General features: G+C 43.7%; 1 protein-coding gene across 17 annotated transcripts in view; it reads right to left on the reverse strand.

Annotated features, from left to right (window-relative positions):
- The window catches only part of AAK1 (AP2 associated kinase 1), a 171,787-nt gene that overhangs the window by 88,575 nt on the left and 58,450 nt on the right, over positions 1–24,762 (reverse strand). For all 17 annotated transcript variants that reach the window (XM_019970439.2, XM_019970443.2, XM_019970442.2 and 14 more), the window contains exon 3: positions 9,778–9,896. In XM_019970439.2, the coding sequence (XP_019825998.2) occupies positions 9,778–9,896 (119 nt within the window). The remainder of the gene's footprint in view (positions 1–9,777; positions 9,897–24,762) is intronic.

The raw sequence follows: 24,762 nt of genomic DNA on the forward strand, positions 1-24,762 counted from the left end.
GATTCCCAGGTGGCTCAGTGATAAGAACCCGCCTACCAATACAGGAGATGCAGGAGACATGGGTTCAACCCTTTGGCTGGAGAGATCCCCTGGAGGAGGAAATGACAACCCACTCTAGTATCCTTGTGGGATAAAATCCCATGGATAGAGGTGCCTGATGGGTTACAGCCCATGGGATTGCCAAGAGTCAGACACGACTGAGCGACTGATCATGCATGCATGCATACCCATAAAATGGAACATCACACAGTCACGGTAAGGAATCAAGTACTGAAACGCTACAACACGGATAAACTTTGAAAACATTAAGCTAAGTGAGAGATGTCAGACCCAAGATCTTATTGTATGAGCCCTTTTATAAGAAATACACAGAATAAGTAACAGAAAGCAGATTAATGGCTGCCAAGGACTGGGGGCAGGTGGAATGGAGAGTGACTGCTAATGGGTGTGGGGTTTCCTTTCAGGGCGATGGGAAAAAAAATTCTGGAATTTGATAAATGGTGATGGGTGAATGATATTGTAAGTAAAAAAGTCCCTAAGTTATACTTAAATTATATTTATATTTAAAAGGATGAATCTCAATTTACAAAGAAAAGTAGTATGATAAGATGGGAAAAAATAAAAATAAAATATACAAGGGGGTAAAGAAAAAGAAAATAAGATCTTTTGACTAGCACTGATCTAAAGCAGTCAGGCAGTCCATGCATGAATCCCTGCTCTAGCCTTTTGACCAGAAATTTTCCTAGATTAAGGTGACTTTCTTGGGCCTTCAGCCCATCTGCAGACAGCCATCGCTGTTGATCTTCTTTCAGTTCAGTTCAGTTCATTTGCTCAGTTGTGTCCAACTCTTTGCAACCCCATGAATTGCAGCACGCCAGGCCTCCCTGTCCATCACCAACACCCAAACTCATGTCCATTGAGTCGGTGATGCCATCCAGCCATCTCATCCTCTGTCGTCCCTTTCTCCTCCTGCCCCAAATCCCTCCCAGCATCAGGGTCTTTTCCAATGAGTCAACTCTTCATATGCGGTGGCCAAAGTATTGGAGTTTCAGCTTCATCATCAGTCCTTCCAATGAACACCCAGGACTTATCTCCTTTAGGATGGACTGGTTGGATCTTCTTGCGGTCCAAGGGACTCTCAAGAGTCTTCTCCAACACTTCTTTACAGCCAGCTAAAAACTTCCACCATCTGATTCTAGACTGTCTTCTTCAGAACAAAAAGAACAAGCTGCATCTATTTTTTCACTTTCCAAACAACTGAAATATTATTTAGACTTATTATTATTGAAATATTATTATTTAGAAAAAAATTAGAAGTTTTTTTCTTCTCTAGGTTAAACACACCCACTTCCTTTGACATGGTTTTTAGTCACACCACCATTTTGGCTGCTCCCACACTTAAACACTTCATTTTGTCTATATCCTTTCTGTAAGACTGGCCCCAGGGAATGAATGAAATATGCAGGCCTGGTCTGACTCATGAAAAGCTGACCAGCACTGTCACTCTCTATTAATTCCATTAATGTAACTAAAAATTATATTCCTTTTGGGGGGCATCCACATCATGCTATACAATCATATCAAGTTAACTGACCACTAAAACTTTTAAGTCGTTTTCTATTTGTGCTGCTTTTAATCTCTACCTTCCCAGAACTGTGCTTGTAAGGTTGATTAGAACAAAAAAACCCCCAAGTATATGACCTTACCTTGCTATTTCATCTCATTATAATCAGTCCATTGCTCCAATTTTAAGGATAATTTTGATCCTAGTTCTATCATCCAATGCAGTTATTATATTGTCCAACTTTATACTTGGCACACAATTAATAGATATGTCTTCTACTTCTTTAGAGTAGAAGCTATTTATTAAATGTAAAACAACAAAGTTAATGGTAAGCTGCAGTGCTTTTTTCTTAGAAAGTTCCCTCCAAACTAGTAGCACATCACTGATCAGAGACCATTACAAACAGTAGCAATTACACTCAGTATCCAGCCTAGACTCTCCATCTTGCTCACAGATCTCTGGTGAATGCCTTTATTCAAATGACACAGTCCACAGTCACTGGATCTATGGCACTCCCATGAGCTCCCTATCCAAAAACCTTCCCAAAGGAGGACATGATGGTGATAGCCCATGGCTTGTCCTTACTCAACCTGAAGGCTCTTTGGATCATTTCTTACTCATCTAAGTGACTATAAAACAGCTTAAAATTTAATTAAAAAATGAGTAACACATTAACTTCAAAAACCAAAACATAGCAGACAAGTATTTTCAAATCCAGTCCCCATCTCCTTCAGGGAACCCTCCCCTTTCTCTCCCTTCTTCCCTTCTGCCATTCCTCTTTCTATTCCATCCTTCCAGTGTTTTCTCAAGCAAATTTAAATGATATGTATTATATACACATATAACTCAGAGAGGTAGGGCTGAGCGTCTATTGGACAGAAGTTGGAGTCTGCTGCTGCTGCTGCTAAGTCGCTTCAGTTGTGTCTGACTCTGTGCGACCCCAGAGACGGCAGCCCACCATGCTCCCCCGTCCCTGGGATTCTCCAGGCAAGAACACTGGAGTGGGTTGCCATTTCCTTCTCCAATGCCTGAAAGTGAAAAGTGAAAGTGAAGTCACTCAGTCGTATCCGACTCTTCGCGACCCCCTGGACTGCAGCCTACCAGGCTCCTCCGTCCATGGGATTTTCAAGGCAAGAGTACTGGAGCGGGATGCCATTGCCTTCTCCGGTTAAAAATATTGCACAGGACTTTTGATTAACAGTAGTAGCAAATTGTTTCAAAAGTTGAATACGTGTATTTATCTCTGCTTCCTTCAAAAGCCTTACTAAATGATGTAAAGTATTTATTTTTAGAAATGAATGAAGTAATTTATTTTTGGCTGCACTGGGTCTTCGTAGTTGCGAGTGAGCTTTCTCTAGCTGCAGTGTGTGGGCTTCTCATTGCAGTGGCTTCTCTAGTTGTGGAACATGAGCTCTAGAGTGCATGGGCTTCAGTGGTCGTGGCCCCCAGGCTCTAGAGCGCACGGGCTTCAGTGGTCATGGCCCCTGGGCTCTAGAGCACACAGGCTTCAGTGGTCATGGCTCCCAGGCTCTAGAGAGCACGGCCTTCAGTGGTTGTGACCCCCAGGCTCTAGAGTGCATGGGCTTCAGTGGTCATGGCTCCCGGGCTCTAGAGTGCACGGGCTTTAGTGGTCGTGGCCCCCAGGCTCTAGAGAGCACTGGCTTCAGTGGTTGTGGCCCCCAGGCTCTAGAGCGCATGGGCTTCAGTGGTCGTGGCCCCCGGGCTCTAGAGAGCATGGGCTTCAGTGGTCGTGGCGCCCGGGCTCTAGAGCACACAGGCTTCAGTGGTCATGGCTCCCGGGCTCTAGAGAGCACAGGCTTCAGTGGTTGTGGCCCCCAGGCTCTAGAGCACATGGGCTTCAGTGGTCATGGCCCCTGGGCTCTAGAGAGCACAGGCTTCAGTGGTCGTGGCTCCTGGGCTCTAGAGCACACAGGCTTCAGTGGTCATGGCTCCCAGACTCTAGAGAGCACGGGCTTCAGTGGTTGTGGCCCCCAGGCTCTAGAGCACATGGGTTTCAGTGGTCGTGGCCCCTGGGCTCTAGAGAGCACGGGCTTCAGTGGTTGTGGCCCCCAGGCTCTAGAGTGCACGGGCTTCAGTGGTTGTGGCCCCCAGGCTCTAGAGCACATGGGCTTCAGTGGTCGTGGCCCCTGGGCTCTAGAGAGCACTGGCTTCAGTGGTTGTGGCCCCCAGGCTCTAGAGTGCACGGGCTTCAGTGGTTGTGGCTCACGGGCTTAGCTGCTCCACAGTATGTGGAATCTTCCCAGACCAGGGATAGAACCTCTGTCCCCTGCATTGGCAGGTGGATTCCTATCCACGGTACCATCAGGGAAGTCCAAGTGTTTAATTTTTAAAAAGGCATAAACAGAAGACTTCTGCTTCTGGGAAGGTGAAGTAGATGTACTTTTTCATTTCCTCCTGCTAAGTACACTTATTTTGTACATAAAACTGAATTTAAAATAATTGACTTAATAACAAAAGTCTGAAATGCTGAGTAGAAAGCAGACTGAATAGGAACTTTGGGGCCCAAGGAACAACACAGTGGTGAGCTGCCTGGGTTTTCTTTTTGCCGTATGTTTCCCCAACTGAAAATTGAAGAAGCCAGCAAACTGAAACCACCAATGGGTGCAGACCTAAAAAGTCTGCCCTCTCCAGACAGACCCAGAAAAGGGGCAACCCAGTAAGACAGAACTCATAGAAACTAACTGCTCTATGCCAGCCAAAAGCCATGGAAAAAACCGACAGCCCTGACCCAGCCATGCCAGTAAAGACCAAATGGAGAGCCTAGACTTCCAACCTCACTAGTCTGCAACAAATCCCTCCAACCTTCCCTTCCGGGTAGGCAGTGTCAGGAGAGGGCTGAGTCAGGACCTTCAGCTCTGAGGTGCTAGGAGAGGAGGCCAAGCAGAGAGTCAAGACTTCCACAAACACCAAGTAGTAACAAGGTCAACTCCCACCACCACGGTATCCACTGAAGCCATAGAGGTGATAGCAGCAAGGCACTCCCACTTCCCGGCCAGGGAAGGATCGGTGCAAGCCTAACAGGAAACTAGAACTTTTACCTCAATCCAGTAATAATGAGAAGCACTTTCTGGGGTGAAAACAGAGGCCCCACAGGAAACCTGAACTTCTACCTCCACCTAGTAGTAACAAGAGGGCTCTTTCCAAGTCCCATCAATCCTCCGCCAGAGCAGAAGAAACCAGGCAGAACAAGAGGTTGACAGAAGATTCAGAAGCTCATAGCACAATATGAAAGTGTTGATATTGTCTGTCATACCAAGAACTAGGAAGATCTCAAGCCACATCTATTGACAAGACAGCAGTCGATAGATGCCAAAATGAAGGTGACCAAGAAGACAGATTTGGGCTTCTCTGATAGCTCAGTTGGTAAAGAATCCACCTGCAACGCAGGAGACCCTGGTTCGATTCCTGGGTTGGGAAGATCCCCAGGAGAAGGGAAAGGCTACCCACTCCAGTACTCTGGCCTGGAGAATTCCATGAACTGTATAGTCCATGGGGTCACAAAGAGTCGGACACAACTGAGTGACTTTCACTTCAAAAAGACAGAATCATCCGGTTATATTAAGCAGTTATGACAAAAGTGCTTAAACCAGCAATTAAGGACATGCTTGAAACAAATGAACAAACAGAAAGCCTCAGCAAAGAAACAAGAAGTGTCATCAAAAACCCAGAAAACCTAAAGAACCACCAAATGGAAATTTTAGAACTGAAAAATGCAATAACCAAAGCAAAAAGCACAATGGATGGGCCCATCAGCAGAACAGAAAGGAGAGAGCAAAGAATCAGTGAACTGAAAGATGAAACAACAGGAATTACCCAGTATGAACCAAAGATAGCAAACAGATTGAAGGGGGGAAAAAAGGACAAAATTAATATGCCTAAGAACAAACTGATATAAATAAATGATTGAGTAAATAATTAAATGAGGGAGATGTGCAGTAAGGTTAGAAAAGGAAGTTAAAGAGAAACATATCAGAAAGGAAAAAATAAAACTGCCTCTATTTGTCAATGACATGGTGGCGTACATAGAAAATCCTAAAGATTGGAGAAAAAATTCATAGAACCAGTAAACAAGGTCAGCAAGGTTACAAGATACAAAATAAACACAGAAAAATCAACTGATTTTCTACATCCTAGCAGTAAAAATATGAGCACTGGAATTAATTATCCCATACCATTTATACTCACTCAAAACCAAAACCAAGGTATAAATCTCAGAACACATACAAGGCCTGTATGCTGAAAACTACACAATGTTGATGAAAGAAATCAAAGATGTAAATAAATGGAGAGAGGTGCCGTATTCATTTACTGGAATACTAAACAGAGAAAAGATGTCATTTCTCCCCAAATTGATACACCAGTTTAATGAAATTATAGCAGAACATTCTGTAGATATAGATAAGATTATTCTAAAATTTATGTGAAAAGACAAAAGAATGAGAATAATTAAAAATAATTTTCAGAAAAGAAAGAAGTAGGAGGAATCAGTCTGATTTCAAGACTTATTATAAAGCTATAGTAATCAAGGCTGCGTGGTGCTGGTGGATGAACAGACACAGAGATTAATGGAATAGAACAGAAAATAGAGAAATGTCTGGAGATCAACCCTCACAAATAAGCTCAACTGATTTTTTACAAGAATACTCAAAGAAGGAAAGAGCACCTTTTCAACAAATGAACACCCACAAACAATAAAATAAACTTCACCCTAAGTCTCAAGCCTTAAAGTTAACTCAAAATGGCTCACAGACTTAAATGCAAAATGTAAACACTTACGAAAAGAGTAAATAAATAAAATCTTCAGGACTGAGAGCCAGGCAGAGTTCTTAGAAGTTACACCAAAAACACAATCCCCCAAAGGAAAAACTAATAAACTGGACTTCATCAAAATCCCAAACAAAACCAAAAAGAAGGGTCTTAGAAATTAAAAAGCCTGATATATAAAAAAATGCAACAGTTTGGTTGAATATAAAGTTGAGAAAATTTGCTGGAAAGTAGAAGGATAAGACAAAGAAATGAAAAATAGAAGGAAGAAAACAAAAAGTCAGAAAATCAGTTCAGGAGAACTAACATCCAAATACTAGTAGTAAAGGAAGACAGAAAAGGAAAGCATCAAATGAGACCAACTGAAATTCTCCCCACACAAGGATATGAGTTTGTAGATTAAATGAGACCACCAAACAACAAACATAATAAATTAAAAAACGCACCCACCAAGATATATCATCAATTTTGTAACACTGTAAGCAAAGAATTTACAAATTTCTAGGCAGAGAAAATGGGTCACAGCCAAAGGACAAGGTATTAGAATGACTTTGGATTTCCCAAACTCAACAATGAAGCTAAAACACAGTACAGCAATGCTTTCAATATCTCAATGATACTATTTCCAATCCAGACTTTTACATGCAAACTACCACATGTGTGAATGTAAAACAAAGATACTTCCAGACCTGCAAGTTATTAAAAACTGACCTACAGTACATCAGGAAGCTCCTGGAGGACGAGTTCCACCAAAAGGAGAAAGCAGAGCGAAAAGAGGAGGCGACAAATCTGACAAGAAAGAGAAGCAAAAAGAATGGCTAGAAAATCCCAAGATAAGACAGTAAACTGTCCTAGAGAGCAACCAACTCAGATTTCATCAAGTCTGAAGACTGACAGAGATCTCCTCAGGATGATAAAACAGAACATGTTCAGAAGTATTTTTAAAAGGATTTAAACAACTTGGGGGAGAGTTTGAAATTGTGCAAAAGCACACAGAAAACTGAGATTTAAAAAACCTAAAAAACAAAAAAAAGACAATGATTAATTCCAGTGGGGAGATAAAAAAGAAAGGAATAGTCATCATAGTCCACTTAGAAGATTCGGCAAAAACAATGTTTTCTTACATAATAATGTAAAAACTAATATTAACATAAATGACAGATTGCCAAACTTATGGCTATTTTGGAAGAATAGAAGTGAGAATAATGAAAGTATTTGGAGGGAAGGGCATGTAGGGAATGAAAGAACGCCAACTTTTTACTTTGCATAGTACATATCGCCTAAAATGGACGGGGAGGGGAGAACAACTAGCAACATCAGCTTGTTACTTAGAAATATATCAAAAGAACCCACTAAAAGTGGTGGCCTCGGGGACCTTGCAATGGCACAGGAGGACCCCTCAGGGAACTGCTTGATGTTTTTTGTAATAAGCTTACTCCAATTATTTGAGTGTTCAAGTTTTGCAAAAATATAAACTAAAAAATCAAATTCTCATTGCTAATACATGGCTGCCGCAGAATGTGAACCATATAATTTAATTCCAAATCAGGTCCATTAATTTATGAGCTCCTAAGGGGCCCACGACTTCTTAGTTGCTTTACTCCAACACCTGCCTAGCACAAAATAAGCCCTCCAAACTCGTTTCTGAATGAGTGGGAGAAAGTTAAAGAGTGAGATTAACTCTAACACCTGAAAATGAATGAGAAAGGCATTTTGGGCAGAGGAGAGAGCAGAAGCGAAGAGGGGAAGTGGAGTGTGAGAGCTGAGCAAGGAAAAGGGGCGGTGGGGGAGGAGGAACACCATCCAGGAAACACTGGGTGGAGAAAGGGAAACACAGCAGCGTGGCTGTTGGGAGCCAAGTGGCGGGCAGCGGGAGGACACTGGCGCCTGAGGACAGATCCACACGGCCCTGACTATATGTCTATCAGCCTTGGGGGTTTTTTTGCTTGCTTTGCAATGATGACAGCAACATTTATTTCTGTCAACAGTTTCTTCCCAAATAGTTTCAGCTTTATGGAATCTACATATCACCAGGCTCTCTAAAGTCCTGAGCTGTACCACTTGTTACTCTACAAGCAGCCACTGAAAGGGCAGTCGCACAATGGCAAGCAAAGCCTGGGGGATCCCCACGTTGCCACTCACCCATTTTCTGGACCTCTTTCTTAATGCGCTTACCAGGAGCATTAAAATGCAGGGTACAAAGGAGCCATCACCCCTAGGTGACATGTGCGTCTGCTACAATCATTATTCATATATTCATTTCATCCGAAGTTTAACTAGTTCCTTTATGTTAGGCAATGTACTGGAATACAAAGTCTCTGGTTTCAAATAACTTACTTTCTAAATTACTTATAAAATAACATGATAAGGAACATAACTGACACAAACAAAAGTACTGAGGAAACACAAAGGCATAATAACGGACTACCCAAATTTCTTAAATGTGTAATGTCGAACAGAAGTTAAAGAAAGCGAACACTCCAACAAACTCCCATATACACATCACCCTGCTGGTGCAATAATCAATTCATTGCCAATCTTGTTTCTCTTCTAAACCCACTCATTTGATTTCAAGAAATCACATTATTTCATCCACAAATATTTCATCAAATATCTAACAGATGGGGTCTCTTTCTTTAAACACAAGAAGAACCTAAATCCTGAAAACTGAGGATTTATGAAGTGAGATATAATTAATATATAAAAGGCACAGATTTTAAGGTGCCCAACTGAGGTCTGACAATTGTGCAGCCATAACCACTACCCCAAAACAGGATACAGAACAATGTCCGTGGCCCAGAAAGTTCCCATATACCCCTTTCTAGTGAATTTCTCACAACCAGATAGCCACTTTCTGATCTCTATTACCATGGGTCACTTTTGCTTATTCTTAACCTTTTATAAATGGAATCAGAGTGTGTATGCATAAACATTTCTAGGCAAAAAAAAAAGAAAGAAAAAGAAGAATTCTGGGGGGAAGGATGACATGGACAAAACACAAAGATGTGGAAGACTACATCATCATTCACAGAATGATGAAGGACTTGAGAGGGTTGAAAACTAGGACTGGTAGCTGATAGATGATAAGACTACAAGAAGAGATTCGTTGGCAACCTCAGATCTCTGTAACTATTAATAATTCTGGGAACCAAGCTGTTAAGTATGTTTTTCCCAGTGCCTCAAACTATTTCTCTGACCTGAAAACTGGTCAGTTCTCTCAATATGCTTCTACTCCTCAACTCTCCAGCTGAGAATGACTGAGGCAGGAGCAACACCCTATGTCCCTTGGCTGTTCACTCCCATCTTGGGTGAGGCCTCACTGTCATCTCAGGGAAGGAAAGAAGCACCCCCCGGGGCTTTCTTATGAAAGGGCATAGTCCCTCCCCAACATTTGAACAAGTGAGCCCAAGTCTGATGGGCAACCTTACCATTATCTGGATTTCTCTCTTGCACACCTGGAGATCATGCTCGTTGTTGACAAACATGCGTTTCAAGGCACATTTCATTCCATTGCTCGTCCTCACCAGAAACACGATGGCAAATCCACCTGGGAGAGAAACACACACACAAGCTCTTGTAAGTCATGTTGTAGAAGTCAGTCGAATGACCATGAGGCTGCAGGCTGCTGATGTCACTGCTAATGGTTCTGATGCCATCGTCAGCTAGGCCTAGGGCTGGTCTGGCACAAAATGCATTCTTAAGAGTCTGGGACTCAGAGGTATCGTTTGTGGGATAGGGTAGCAAGAATCAGAAAAACTGTTCCTGAACTATCTAAAATAAAACAAAACAAAACAGGAGAACAATAATAGATAAACAGATGAATGAAAAGATGAAAAAAAAGAACCAACTACATTCCAACTGCTCTCCTGGGCACTCTGTCATCATGAAGTCGTGAAGTCACTCAGCTGTGTCCGACTCTCTGTGATCCCATGGACTGTAGCCCACCAGGCTCCTCCATCCATGGAACTTTCTAGGCAAGAGTACTGGAGTGGGTTGCCATTTCCTTCTCCAAGGGATCTTCCCAACCCAGGGATCGAACCTGGGTATCCCACATTGCGGGCAGACACGTTACCGTCTGAGCCACCAGGGAATCACTCTCCTGGGCTCTCTGAGCTCTTGTTAATTCATACCACAATCCTATGAAGCCAGGTGATATTCTTCCCTGTAAGACAATTACTCTCTGAAGAAAACAGAGGCTTAAAGAGATTAGATTCAACCAAGGACTTCTTTAAAAGAAAAAAAAAAAAAAAACACCTAAGTCCAATACTTAAACAGAGAGGCTTGGAAATTATTTCAAAAACCGTTTTAAGATAGTTGGCAATCAATTTCGAGAATCTCCTTCCCTTCCTTTCTTCTCATCCCTCCTCACCTCATCCCCTGACTAATCAACAATACATTTGGAGGATTACTTCTGCCCTCCCTACTTCATGGGCTGTTGAGAAGACACAGACACAGTTAGGAAAGAGCTACTCTACGCAGCAGCCACCAGGGAAGCACGATGATTACTGGGCAGATTTTTTTAATGTCTGCTCTAACCTTTCTCTAAAACACAGTTCATAATTCATTAAAAGAGATTACTATAACTCGAACAGGAATCCTTCAATGCTCTAAACTGGTTATACTTTGGTGTTCCACAAATTCTTAGAACCCCTAACCTTGACCTCACTCTTCAAACACTGTCAGAGGCCTTCAGTGCCACTGTTAAAAAGAGTTTGGGTAGATAAGGTGCAGCAAAGCTATCAAAGGTGAAGCTTTGGGATAAGCAGCAGTTACATCAGACTTAGTCTATCTGCCTGCTCACACACCTGCATTAACTTAGCTTGTACTACCCTGCACATTGACCCTGGGTACTGAAAAAAACTGCTAGGCTGTTCTTTGCTGAGCTACTAGGGAAGCCCTCTTTGCATGGAGGTGATGACTAATTGGATGGAGCTGAACACAGAGAGAAGTCAGCAGTACAGGAACTTGAGCTGGGGTTATGGCATAGTCCTGGGGTGAGACAGGGCCATTAGTAGTGATTATAGAGACCTCAGGCCTGTGATATAAGACCCGGGTCCCAACCATTCCACTCGAAATCCTTGAAGACCCAGCAGCCCTCCAGCAGCTGTCTGTCGATGTTCTCAGTATTTCCTGTTGTATCTTTATAATAACTGTTCTTTTTCAAATTAACTTGAGTAGGATTCTGTTCCATGCAACCAAAGAGAACCTTAATCATGCAGCATTGTTGCATTTTTTCATAAAGCACACACATAATTCTGTGTTAAAAAAATTTTGAACAGACTCAAATGTTCCAAATGTGCGTTTTGATAATGATTTAGCAGAGACTGCAAGTTTGTGTATTTCCTGTCATGGTGCTCTTCAGTACTCAGATAAACACTACAATTTACCATCCAGTCTTTCATTTCAGCTGTCATCTCTCTAATTTTTGTACCTCAATAACATTTTTCATTTTCTTATAATAAAGTCCACTCACACTGCTCAACTGTCGATTTAATTCTACAATTTTGAGTACTTACCATAAAAGATTTTTAAAACCCTAGCATGCATCGACAATAGATAGAAGTCTAACACACATGCAAAAGAACGCAATTCTAAGATGCATATTTTTACATTTTAATTTTTAGGATCAGAATTTTCTTCTAATAAATATGTACATTTAATGCAGTACTATTTGTCTTCCCTTTCCCCCTCAAAAGCCATTAAATTCATGATGTCTCTTATAAGCAATTAAACTTGGAGAAAATAATAGTATTAATATAAATGATAAATTATACAATTTCCAAGCATAATCATAATTGTTGTGTGAACAATACAGGTAGGTATTTCTTTTACAGATTTTGAATTTCTCTTTAAATCACAGAACTGCAGACTTTGCACCAGCCATGCTTCTGTGCTGTGCTCAGTTGCTCATTCATGTCTGACTCTCTGCAACCCCATGGAAGCCCGCCAGGCTTCTCTGTCCATGGGATTTTCCCAGCAAGAATACTGGAGTGGGTTGCCATTTCCTTCTTCGAGCAGTGCTGCTACAGAGTGTTAAGTCCTAGCATTTTGCTTTATGGGGGAGGAACCACATTTTTAGGACCCAATGGCTAGTTGTGGGCAGAACCTGGACCAGTGTTATTGTCCTAATTATCTAAAAAGTGTTCTTTCCACTTAGTGAAAACTGCAATACTCATTTAGATCACAAGGAGACACGTGACAGCGCTGCAGAACGGAAGCTGGGAATGACCAGTTCCTACGGTTCTGACATGTGGCACCACCAAAGGGCAAGGTGAGCCTGGAGGAGCAGGCTGGTGATGTAGCAATTCGAGATAACTGCCACCAGGTGGGAGCAGTGCAGCTTTCTTCACCAGGTAGCAAGATGACATTTCCAGACAGGACTAGAGAATCAGTTCCAAGGCCTATGGCAGGATCCAGTCAAGCGTAACTGGTTGAGAAATGCCAGCCCAGACTCTCAAAATCTGTGACCAACATTAATCTACAGACAAAGAAATGAGCCGCTATGCTTCCCACAAACAGAACCACGTTTTAGGCATCTATGCCTATTAAGGGGCTTATTTGCAGGCACGTGCTGCATGCTAAGTCGCTTCAGTCGTGTCTGACCCTTGAAGACCCTAAGAACTGTAGCCCGCCAGGTTCCTCTGTCCATGGGATTTCCCAGGTAAGACCACTGGAGTGGGTTGCCATGACCTCCTCCAGGGAATCTTGCCAACCCAGGGATCAAACCTGCATCTTTTATGTCTCCTGCATTGGCAGGTGGGTTCTTTACCACTAGCGCCACAGGGGCACTTGCAGGTAAGAAGCATTTAAATCACGGCTTAAAAACTAAAACAGAAATAATACTGTAACAAGGACAATAAAGACTTTAAAAAATGATCCACATTAAAAAAAAAATCTTGAAAAAGAAAAAATCGAAGCCTGATAGGATTTGTCAGTTTAAAGATGTTAGTCACTTTCACCACATGGCTGACTAAGAGGAGTGTAAATTTCAGGTAGAGCGCAAACAGCACGAATCTTCTTCACCACAGGCCCACATCTGCCACGCGTATCAGGGTGAGAAGAGGCTCGGCCACAGCTGAAGAGGGTATGGGGATTACAGAAGGCAGCTATCAGGCTTCAAGAGAGGTGCTTACCTAAGACTGAGTTGCATCCCTACATCTTGATTAAATGGAAAAATCTAAAGCTGAGCTGGGGAGAGTTTGCACAGAGGGAAGAAAAGCTAACATTCAGCAGAGCCTGTGCCAGTCTGCCCACTGGAGCCTGTGCCAATCGCTCTGCCTACTGGCATTTTTTAAAACACTAAGATAATGTTCAGGATTTTGCTGAAATCCATTTCTTAGGAAAATTCATGGATGTATTGAATTGTAACAGGAAAAAGGATCTGACCCATTATGTGAGGTAAGGGAAAGAGGCAGGACAGGATAATTTTGACAGACTCACTTTTACCAATTCATTTTAAATCCAAAAATATTTTTATTTCCACAAAGAAACATGCTTTCTCCCACTTTCCCTAAAATACACAGTACTCTTGGCCTCACTTTCTCCCTCTAATTTCTGATGATGCAGATGGGTACTTTCCACTCACTATATGAATTAGAGGTTTTGTGTTTGGTTCCCCTCTGTATCTTCATGCCCAAGAACAGTGCCTGACACATAGTGAGTCTTCAAAAATGAATTAGCTTTCCTCTTAATGAGGAGAGATTAGAAAAGACTACAGAGAGTGGTGGAGATTGTGGAAAACCAAAGTATATGGTCCATGTAAAGGAGCAGCTTCTATACAACTCAAGTTAATTATTGCCCTGTCACAATGCAAGAGATGAGAGACTCGGGTTAGATCGCTGGGTGGGGAATATCCCCTGGAGAAGGAAACGGCAACCCACTCCAGTATTCTTGCCTGAAAAATCCCATGGACAGAGGAGCCTGGTGGGCTACAGTCCATGGGGTCTCTAAGAGCTGGACAGGACTGAGCAACTGAGCACACACGCAGAGAGAAATATGGACCCTGTTCTAATACCAACACTTGGTTTTATTGGTCTTCCTATTTTAGCCATTCTGTTGAGTGTGTAGTGATATTTAATTGTGATTTTAATTTGCATTTCCCAATAGATCGCTTATCTTTCAACTTCAGGATTACCTGCTTCCTACCACTGTCCTGATAAAAGGCTTTAATGAGCACAGTATCAACGAGTCACCAATGAAATTACTGAGATAACTTGGACTTCTACCTCTCAGGCAAAGATGACAGAAATGGCTATCTATCTCTGAGGGAAAAAAGGAAAGTGAGAATTTGTAATACATGAAAGAAAAAGTGAAAGTGTAGTCGCCCAGTCATGTCCAACTATTTGTGACCCCCTGGACTCTAGCCTGCCGGGCTCCTCTGTCCATGGGATTCCTCAGGCAGGAATACTGGAGTGGGTTGCCATTCCCTTCTCCAGGGGATCTTCCCAATCCAGAGATTGAACCCAGGTCTTCGGCACTGCAGGCAGATTCTTTATCATCTGAGCCACCAGGGAAGCCCTTTGTAATACAAAGAGAGGGGATTATATAATTGCTAAAATCTTGTTCAACTTTAACATCAACAGGAGATCATGGTCATCAACATCATTATCTGGACTGAAATCTTTTAAACAGAACCTTCTCAAGGAGCCTGATCATGCTATTCAACACTGGCAATGGGGCTTTTGAAGTAACTGTAGTACAGCTCCTGGCTTTATCTAAAATAAGCAATCATGCTAGGTGGTACCAGGCCCTGGGGGCTCTTCTGAATGAATTAAGACACCAGTGACTCCACTTAGCAAGGAGGAGTGAGGGATGGGGAGGGAAGGTGAGTGAGAAGAGAAGGAAAGCACCAAACTGATGATCTGAGCAGTGATATGCACAGAGATAGGGAACAGCTGGGCAGACAATGAGAATGATTAGACCGTGAAACAAAGAAGCCCATCATGGTGCTGAGGCAGGGTTTCTGGATTTGCTGCCAAAGAGGTTTTTGGTGGGTATTTAGCAATCGAGCCTGGAGTCTGGGTTACCAACATCTGCGGCTTGCTTATTTCTTGAAGGTAAAAGGAAACTTCATTTCCTATCATGGGTCCCATCCACACCTTGAGGAATGGCTTCCACTTGTGTGAGAGGAAAGGAAACAGAAACCAGAGCCAGAGGAAACTACAATGAGGGAAACTTCACCCAGACCCATACTCTGCTCACGTCCTCCACTTCTCCACCCTACACGTTCTGTGTTTCTCTTTCAAAATAAGGTTTAACCCAATGACTGCTATTTACTTAATGCAGTTTCTCTTGGAACTAACAGAAAGCTAGCATAAAATAAAACAGCTTTCTGAAGCTTCACTGAAGAATCAGACAGAGAGAGGACTTCCCTGGTGGCACAGTGGATAAGAATCCGCCTGCCAGTGCAGGGGAGTCAGGTTCAATCTCTGGTCTAGGAGGATTCCATATGCCTCCAAAGAGCTGAGCCCACGCCACAACTACTGAAGACCACGTGCCTAGAGCCCGTGCCCCACAACAAGGGAAGCTACCGAAATGAGAAGTCCACCCTCCGCCCCTGAAGAGTAGCGCCTTACCCCAAAACTAGAGAAAGCCCACGCACTGCCATGAAGATCCAGCGCAGCCAAAAATTAATTAACAAATAATAATCAGAGAGCGAATCCAGTTAAAGTGGTATTAACCCAGGAGATATAAAAGAAAGGACAACACTGGATAAGTTACTGGATCTCTTTGGTCTCCATTTCCTCAACTGCAGAAATTAAGACCAAATTAGTGGTATTTAAATGAATGGGTCCCTCGGAGACTTAGGATTACAGGAGATGCTGCAGTGGCTCTACATACAGCTTCCTTTTATCTGCTGAATATTCATTCTGAAAAAAGGGGGGAAACTCTGCTTTAAAGGAGAAAAAACCCAAAGAATATTCCATATCCCTATATAAAGGTAAGGAGTACAGCACTGTGAGTCACACAAACAGCCTTTACCTACAAGCCTACCACTGACACATATGTGCACAGGCAGCTACAGAGGTGGGAGTGGGGGCAGGGCCACCAGATCCACTCTATACTGAGACCGTGGAGTATTCCTGTGGAGTCCAGCAGGTTAGGTTCAAACCCTGGCTCAGGAAAGCCACGGTCTCCCTGAGGCCCCATCCTTCCACCTTTCAAGGTTGGCTGAGATTCACCTCTTAGCTTTGGGGAGGACCGAATGACAGGCGAGACACCATCATATCCATAGGAGGGATATGATGAATACAGGTTGTCTGGCCTTACCTCCTCCCCACCCAAATCCTCTGTATTTATGGTAGATACAAGTGGTATCTAAATGAATGTCGTTAAAGTTTTAAATCTGGAGTATCTTCTTGAGATAAAGGGCATAAACTCAAATACCTACAGGGGCCAGACAGACCATCTAAAGCAGGGAGACAGTGCAGGCATAACAAAGTGTACAGAGGGAGCCTGCTGATGGGAGATCATGAGCAGGGGCGGACCCAGGCAAACCAGAAAGGGCACACCCCGTTCATGAGGCAGTGGCTTCTCAGTGAAGGCCAGCTGTTGCCATGGAGGAATGTGGGCTGAGGGCTGCCAAGTTTTTTGATTTCCAAAAGAAGCTCGATTTTTAGGAGAAATCTCCTGATTTTCAAATCCTGGCTACAACTGTAGAAAAGCTCTTCACCCCTGTGCAAGTCAAGGAAACCCATTTCCAGGCTAGGACTGAACGAGACAGCCCAACTTCAACTTTTACGAGAGTCCTGTGAAGTAGCGGGACATGTATGACCAACTCTACTTGACCAGCTGGGCAACTGAGGCACAGAGAAAAGCCCAAGTGGCTTCCCAGTGCTGCCACCTAGAGGAAGGGCCAGAGGGCGGCAATCCGGGCACACCAATTCCTGGCCCTGACTTTGTCCACTCTCCTTCGCTGCTGACTTTCCCTCCCCACAGCAGACGCTACAGGACACCTCCGTTACCAGGGAAGGTATGGGAAAAGACATGGTGAAAGGCAAGGGACCTGCCCAGGGCTTGGCCTCCCTCGCCGGCCTGGTGGGAGGGAGAACTTGGGTGCAGTGTTTGTGAGCTCCCGCAGGGAGTGACAACCAAGAGGCTGACAAACACCCATCCACAACTGATTCACATTTTGCCAAAAGTTTCAGAAGGAACGAAAGTTTTCTAAACTCTATAACAGATGGCAAGGAGCACAGCAAAGATTCTGCAGGAGAAAAGGTCAATCTGCAGCATTTGTTCAACACTGATTTCAGTGGGGACTTGGGGTTTGTTTTTTTAACGTCAATCTCGCCTAACTCGCCTCAAATTAAAAATCGCCATGTGCCAGCTTCCTTCTGGGGAACGTGTCAAAGCAGTCCCTGCCCCAGGCAGAAAGAACACCCAGATGGGGGATGACTGGGGGTTCTCAACCTCCTCTCTCCCCATCGGGAGCTGTGGGCACAGTCAGACACTGGCAAACTCTGACAGTGCTCCAGAAACATCAACAGAACCCAATCACAGCCACAGCCCAGGTTGAACACGGGGCAGCTGGCAGCTGGCTCTTCCTTTCTAGGACTGTAACAACTGGGGAACATCTGCAGTTCGGGGGTTCTCTCTAGGCAAAATTCTCCTCCATCCCCCAAAAACTGCCAGAGAAGGTACCTGCCTGTGTGGAACAAAAGGTCAGAGTTTAAGAAATTAGGAGGAGGGATAGTTGATTTTGGGATGAACATGTACACACTGCTACATCTAAAACAGATAACCAACAAGGACCTACTGTATACAGCACAGGGAGCTCTGCTCAACGTTATGTGACAGCCTGGATGGGAGGGGAGTTTTGGGGAGAATGGATACATGTATATATATGGCTGAGTCCCTTTGCTGCTCACCTGAAACGATCACCACATTGTTACTTGGCTATTCTGCAATGTAAAATGACAAGTTTAAAAAAGAAAGAAAGAAAGCAGGTTGGCTCACACACAGCAGAGGCTTGTGAATTACTGCACGTAAAACCAGAGCACACTGGGCCTGGACTGTCACCATCGGAGATCGACCAGACAAGGGCCTTTCCCAGAGCCACCCGGCCGTCTTGTCGGAACTGTTTCCATGGCATTAACTGTCTAGCAAATGCAGAAATGGTGAGAGACATCAGCAGGGCCGAGGTCTTTGTTCATTGATATCCTCAGGTCATGCTGAGCCATTTTCTCTTCTCTATACTACAAGCCAGGGTGATCTTATAAAAACAGAAATTGAGTATCATTCTCCTGTTTGAAAATCCACGTGGCTTCTGGCCCTCCTTAGAAGGAAACTCCAAAGGCTGACATGGCCCGCAAAGCACCCCATGATATGATGTGAGATCTCTCTCTCCAGCCTCATTCACATCATAGCCTCTCACTGCTCACTCTGTTCCAGCCATGATTGCCTGTTTTCTTCCCACATGTTGCTTGTGCTCCACGCTACCTAAAGACGGCTATGCATATCCCTCCCTCTGCCCTATTCACCTCATTCCTGGCCTGAGCAGCTCCCACGAGCCATCCTTCATGTTTCAGGCTTGATGTCATCTCCCCGATGAACCTCCCCTGACTGCCCCAGTCCCCACTCCCTTCCTCTTCTGATCAGGTTACATACCTTATTATACACACACCCTCCTCTTTTCCTTGTGAACGTATCAGAAGCATAATTCAATACTTAGGTAGCTAATTCCTGGTTTGATGGCTTCTTTCCCTGAACCCTGTAAACTGCACAAGGACAAAGATGACAACTATCTCACTGTGGCCTGTGTCATGAAGCACAGTGCCCGCTGCATAAGCAGTCCTCAGGTGTCTGCCCAGCACCCTAAGGATACCAACAAAAACAAGCAAACAAAACCAAAAAGCCCACACCACACCAAACTGAGACACACTACACAGTGCCAGCTTTTCAGGAGGTTAGAATCTAGCAAGGGGAAGAAGGGACACATTTTGAGAAGGTCCGTGGGTGATGAGGCAGCCCATCCACAGAGCAAAACCAGAGTGCACAGCCCAGCACAACGATGGGTCCTCTGAGACAAAGCCCACTGGATGGTATTCTGGGGTAACGAGTACAGGTGCAATCTCTACAGAAACCTCTGCACTGTCAGAGTGCCACTTGTTCCATGAGTGATTCCTTCTTTTAAAAAGAACACTTGAGCTGAAAAGAAAAACCCTCTTCAGTTGAGAAGGAAAAGAAATCAAAACCCCCGTGCCCACTGCTGCCTCATCCCTCAGCTGAAGAGGTGAAGAGCCTCTTGGGCAGGAACTGTCTCGCCCCCACCCTCCCTCAAGCCATCGGTGCCAGCTGTCTTCTAGTAAATGGTGTGCAAACCTGGAGAGCAGCTGGGACCGGCCAGAGGGCGCAGAATCTGTGCCCAGGTTTGTCAGCCCCCACCACAGACACCCAAGCCCCAGCTCGAATCATTTCCACCAACACTTTGTTTTTAATACTTATTTTATTGTTGGCTGCCTTGGGTCTCAGCTGCAGCGTGCAGGCTCTTCACTGCAGGGCGCAGACTCTAGAGCCTGTGGGCTCTGTAGTTAGTGGTACAGGAGCTCTCTAGTCAAGACATGTGGGCTTAGCGGCTCTGAGGTATATGGGATTTTAGTTCCCCAACCAGGGATCAAACCAGCATCCCCTGCATTGCAAGGAGGATTCTTAACCACTGGACCACCAGGGAGGTCCCTCCACCAACATTCCATGTGTGTTACTCGCCCACTTTCTCCAAAGAACTGCGAAGTCAAAGTTTGGCTGACATTCTTTTAGCTTCCAACTGTTAATTCCAGAGCATTCCATTCTAACTTCATGCTTCAAAGCTTACTTCAGTTTCTGCATTTTGTGCTTTCAGAGTAAGATCAGGTTAACCAGCTCTGTTTCAGAAAGAGCATTTTCTATTGTGGTGATTTGAGCTCAGCAGCCAGGCTAAGCTGTGTCTTTTGTTCTCCTGGGACAGGCACTGACATCAAAGGTACATAATAGAAGAGTTTTCAATTCTTTGGTTTCATTAGAACTGATTTTCAAACACATCTGCTTTGTCCAGGTCACCCTAATCTCCTCGACCCTCCTGGTTATGAGGGAGACAAGTCCCCAACCTGGAAAGCAGGGTGACATTCTCTCAGCTCCCAACAGTTAATCACAGCCCATTCCAACTTCATTTCATGCTAAAGCCTTTTTTCTGAAGTTCAGGATGTCTGACTGGACTGCCCATCACCGTCCACCAGCTCCCAGGTCTTAGACCCCTTCCCCAGTACCTGTGCACCAGCTCCCAATCTCCTTACCACCCCAACTCTCACCATTACCCAAGTCTTAACAATTCTATCCCTTAAATCTCTCTGGAATTCACCCCTGACACTCCTTCATACGCTTCTCTTTTCCTATCGGAACTAAAATAGAGTTCTTAGTGTCATGCCTTGGATCTCTTTCCAGTCTTAAATTCGTATCTAAAAACTCCTCCCTCTTAAAAGGATTCATTAACTTCCCAAAGTCAGAATAAAGACCAACTTCCTGAACGCAGCAGTATGCTAAGAATCTTTATATTTTCCCCCATTTTATTTTGAAGAATTTCAAACACACAGCAAAATCAAAAAGATCATACTTTCATATGGTGAACCTCCCTATGCTCACCACCTAGAGTCTACAAATTGTTAACATTTTGCTACACTTATTTTATCACATATTTATCATCTGTCTATGTAATCATCAACTCATATTTTTGATACATTTCCAAGAAAGGTATAGACCTTGGTGCACTTCACCCTAAACACTTCAGCATATCTTTAACTACTATTCAGAATTTACAGTTCTTTTGGAGGGGCTGGGTAGAAATAAAATCTACTTACAGAGAAATGTATAAATCTTAAGTATATTATTGGATACGTGTTGATGAATGCACAGTCAAGTAACCCAAACCCCTAACAAGATATAAAACCTTTCAATCACAGAAAGTTCTCTCAACCCCTTCCCAGATAATCCCACCCTCGTATCCCCCACAGATGCAATCTGCTTCTAGTTTTATCAACTTTAAACCTTCATATAAATGGAATCATACCATATGTGCTTTTTTGTGTAAGGATCTCTTATTTAACATAATAGTTTATATTGGTATCAGTAGTTCGTTGCTCTTATTGCTGACCCATGTATCTTTTCTCTTATTGATCGACATTTGGGTTATTTCAAATGTGGAGCTATTATGAACAAAACTCTAAACGCATTCTTTTACAAGTCTTTTTGTGTCATATGCTTTTATTTTTCTTGGGTAAATACCTAATGGTAACCCACTCCAGTATTCTCGCCTGGAGAATCCCATGGACAGAGGAGCCTGGCAGGCTACAGTCCACGGGGTCGCAAGAATCGCACACAAGTTAGCGACTAAAACAAATAAGAGTACAAGGGCTATACCACTGAGTGGGTGTACGTTTAGTTTTAGAAGAAACTGCCAGACCTTTTCCCAAAGTGGTTGTACCACTCTACACTCCCACCAACAAAATATGCTCTAGACCTTGATAACCTGAGTACTTCCTGTCTTCGCCCAGAATCTATCTTCCCATGCTCTCTCCTCTACCACCAAGCTTTCAGAACTAGAACTTTTTTGCTGCATGTCATTCCCTCTGCAGAGAACATTCTGACCCAATCCTCTGCTAGATAAAAGGAGTTTAACATTGCTAAAATAGCACCTCTTCCATGAAGTCTTCCCTTTCCCTGATAATTGCCCCCCTGGCTTTCTTTCCCTTTTTTTTTAAATTAGAGGATAATTACTTTATCCCCCTGGCTTTCATTATCACACATTTGGCCTGTACTTTTACTGCTGCACTCAGCACAGTGTGTTGTGACCTCCTGTGACATGCTCATCTCCCTAGGAGACAGGCTAAAGCAAAGAAGGAACCACTCTTTCTGCCTTGGCAGAAAGACCTGTTATGTCACCATAGTACTTTATTATATACTATATGATACTTTGTATTTCTTCATAAAGTATACTATGTATACTTTAAGGCTATCATTAAACAGGGCTCTTAGGACTTTGAATACTATGCAAGTGTATGAACAACATTCCACATTATTCTCTAGGTGGGGCACTTGAAAAATGAGTCACCAAAGAAAATTAAAATGGCAAGAAGAGCTTCTTGTTTCTCCTGGAGTCCTCAGGGCTAGCACGGTGTTTGGTACGTTTGCTGCTGCTGTTCTTGTTGAGTCACTAAGTCGTGTTCGACTCTTTTGCGAGCCTCTGTCTATGGGATTTCCCATGCAAGAATACTGGAGTGGGTTGCCATTTCCTTCTCCAGAGGATCTTCCTGACCCAGGGATCGAACCTGCATCTCCTACACTGGCAGGTGGATTCTTTACCACTAGCCACCAGGGAAGCCCATCTTGGTACACAATAGATGATTAATAGATATTTCATAAATTAATAGCAATGTGAGAATGCTACTTCCCTGCTGACAATACTCCTCTAGCCCCAACCACCTACAAGATGAAATCCTACCCTTAATGTAGCAGACGAGGCCCATGAGAGTCTGGAGCCCACACAGAGCTGAGGGACTGGACGGTGTCCCCTAGTGCCTCGGTGCTTTTTGCTCATGTTCTGTATCTGGAATGCCTGCCTTCTCTTTAATTAGTAAACGAGTAGCTGTTAGTCCAAGTGCAACTCAAACCTGAGCTCCTATGTGAACTTTGACCTAACAGAATGCCCATCCCTGCCTTATTTTCTAACCCTGATTATATCTCACTTGTCTGCAAACCAGTCTTTGAGGACTATAATCTTTCACTCACAGGGCAAAGATTTTACTTTATTTTTATTCACTGTAGGAAACACATTGGCCTAGCTTACCACATGCTCTACCCCATGCTGAAATGATGGTCAGATACATCAGATGGCTGCCTCCTCCTGGCCATCACTACCCGGACCAGGATCAGGCAGCAGCCACACACTCTCTCTTGAGAATCTGAGTACCAACTTAGGAACTGGAATCAAGACAGTGTGGGACAACCATGTGGACCAGGCTGGTAGCTACTGTCAGTCATACCCATGCTCACAAATAATCAGAGAAGAATGTTTTGTCCAAAAAAAAAAAGGGCAAGACATCAGAGCAGACACTTGGAAGAAGCTGCAATTCGAGACTATGAGGCTCCAAGAGGAGGGAGATGGGCAGAGACACCTGATAACTTTCCAGTACTCACAAAATCCAGCTTCACTTCCTGCTGTTGGGTTCTGGAAGGTTCCTTTATATTTATTCAATGCATTCCTTTTGACTTACTCTAATTTGAATTAAATTTCTGTTCCTTGCAACCCAATGACCCTAAGACACCTTGCACCAATATGTTTATAAAATACATAAGCTCTGATACAATCTAAATTTTAATAATTTTAACCATACAGTTTCCTTTAATAGAAAACATCCAGAACAGAGTGTTAGAACAGAGTATTAAAAATTATACTTGAAGAGTGAGAATTCTTAAATTAAAAACTAGATTTAGAGATTTCCTTGGTGATCCAGTAAGACTCCATGCTCCACTGCAGAGGGCCTGGGTTCGATTCCTGGTCAAGGAACTAGTCCCACATGCCGCAACAAGAGTTCATATGCTGCAACTAAGACCAACACAGTGAAATAAATAAATACTTTAAAAAACAAACAAAAAACTAGATTTACATGAAAACAGAAGCTGCATTAACATACAAAGCTCTAAGTAAGAAAATGATGAAAATCCATCTGGGAAAGGGCAGATACAGGGCGCCTGAACAAAGGAGATGGTCTGTGCTGCAGCCTTCCTTGGGCTCAGAGACCAAGGAAGTTGGGGAGTTGGGGAGATAAGACCCCCCAGCACTCAAAGCACTCACTACTTGGGGAGGCCGAGGAGATGGTTTTTACCAGAGATCATCAGAAAGCAATCATAAAGAAGAGGATTTAGTTCTCAGACGGAGTGGGGTCCTCAGACTGACAGGGTGGAGTCGTTCACATTAAGTGAAAGAAGAGCCCAGCCATGGACCACCCTGGGGAGGCCTGTCAAGAAGGTTAAGTCTCTGCAGGGCCCTGGAGGACCCGGCACCACACAATGCACTGAATCTACGTGGGAAAACTTCCTCTACCTTTGGTGTAAAGCCAGGGTTGAGATTAAGGTGAGTGGAGTGAGATACTTGCTATAGGCACAAAAAGACAAAGTCAGTATTGATGATTTTGTTCCTTCTGCCTCAGGCTGCAGTACAGCTGGGTACATGCATGCCCAGTCACTTCAGTCGTGTCTGACTCTGTGTGACCCCATGGACTGTAGCCTGCCACGTTCCTCTGTCCATGGGATTCTCCAGGCAAGAATACTGGACTGGGCTGCCATGCCCTCCTCCAGGGGATCTTCCTGATCCAAGGATCTTGTCTCCTGAGTTTCTTGCGTTGGCAGGCAGGTTCTTTACCACTAGTGCCACCTACAGCTAGGTA

This window comes from Bos indicus, chromosome 11, assembly GCF_029378745.1.
Source record: "Bos indicus isolate NIAB-ARS_2022 breed Sahiwal x Tharparkar chromosome 11, NIAB-ARS_B.indTharparkar_mat_pri_1.0, whole genome shotgun sequence".
Lineage (NCBI taxonomy): Eukaryota > Metazoa > Chordata > Mammalia > Artiodactyla > Bovidae > Bos > Bos indicus.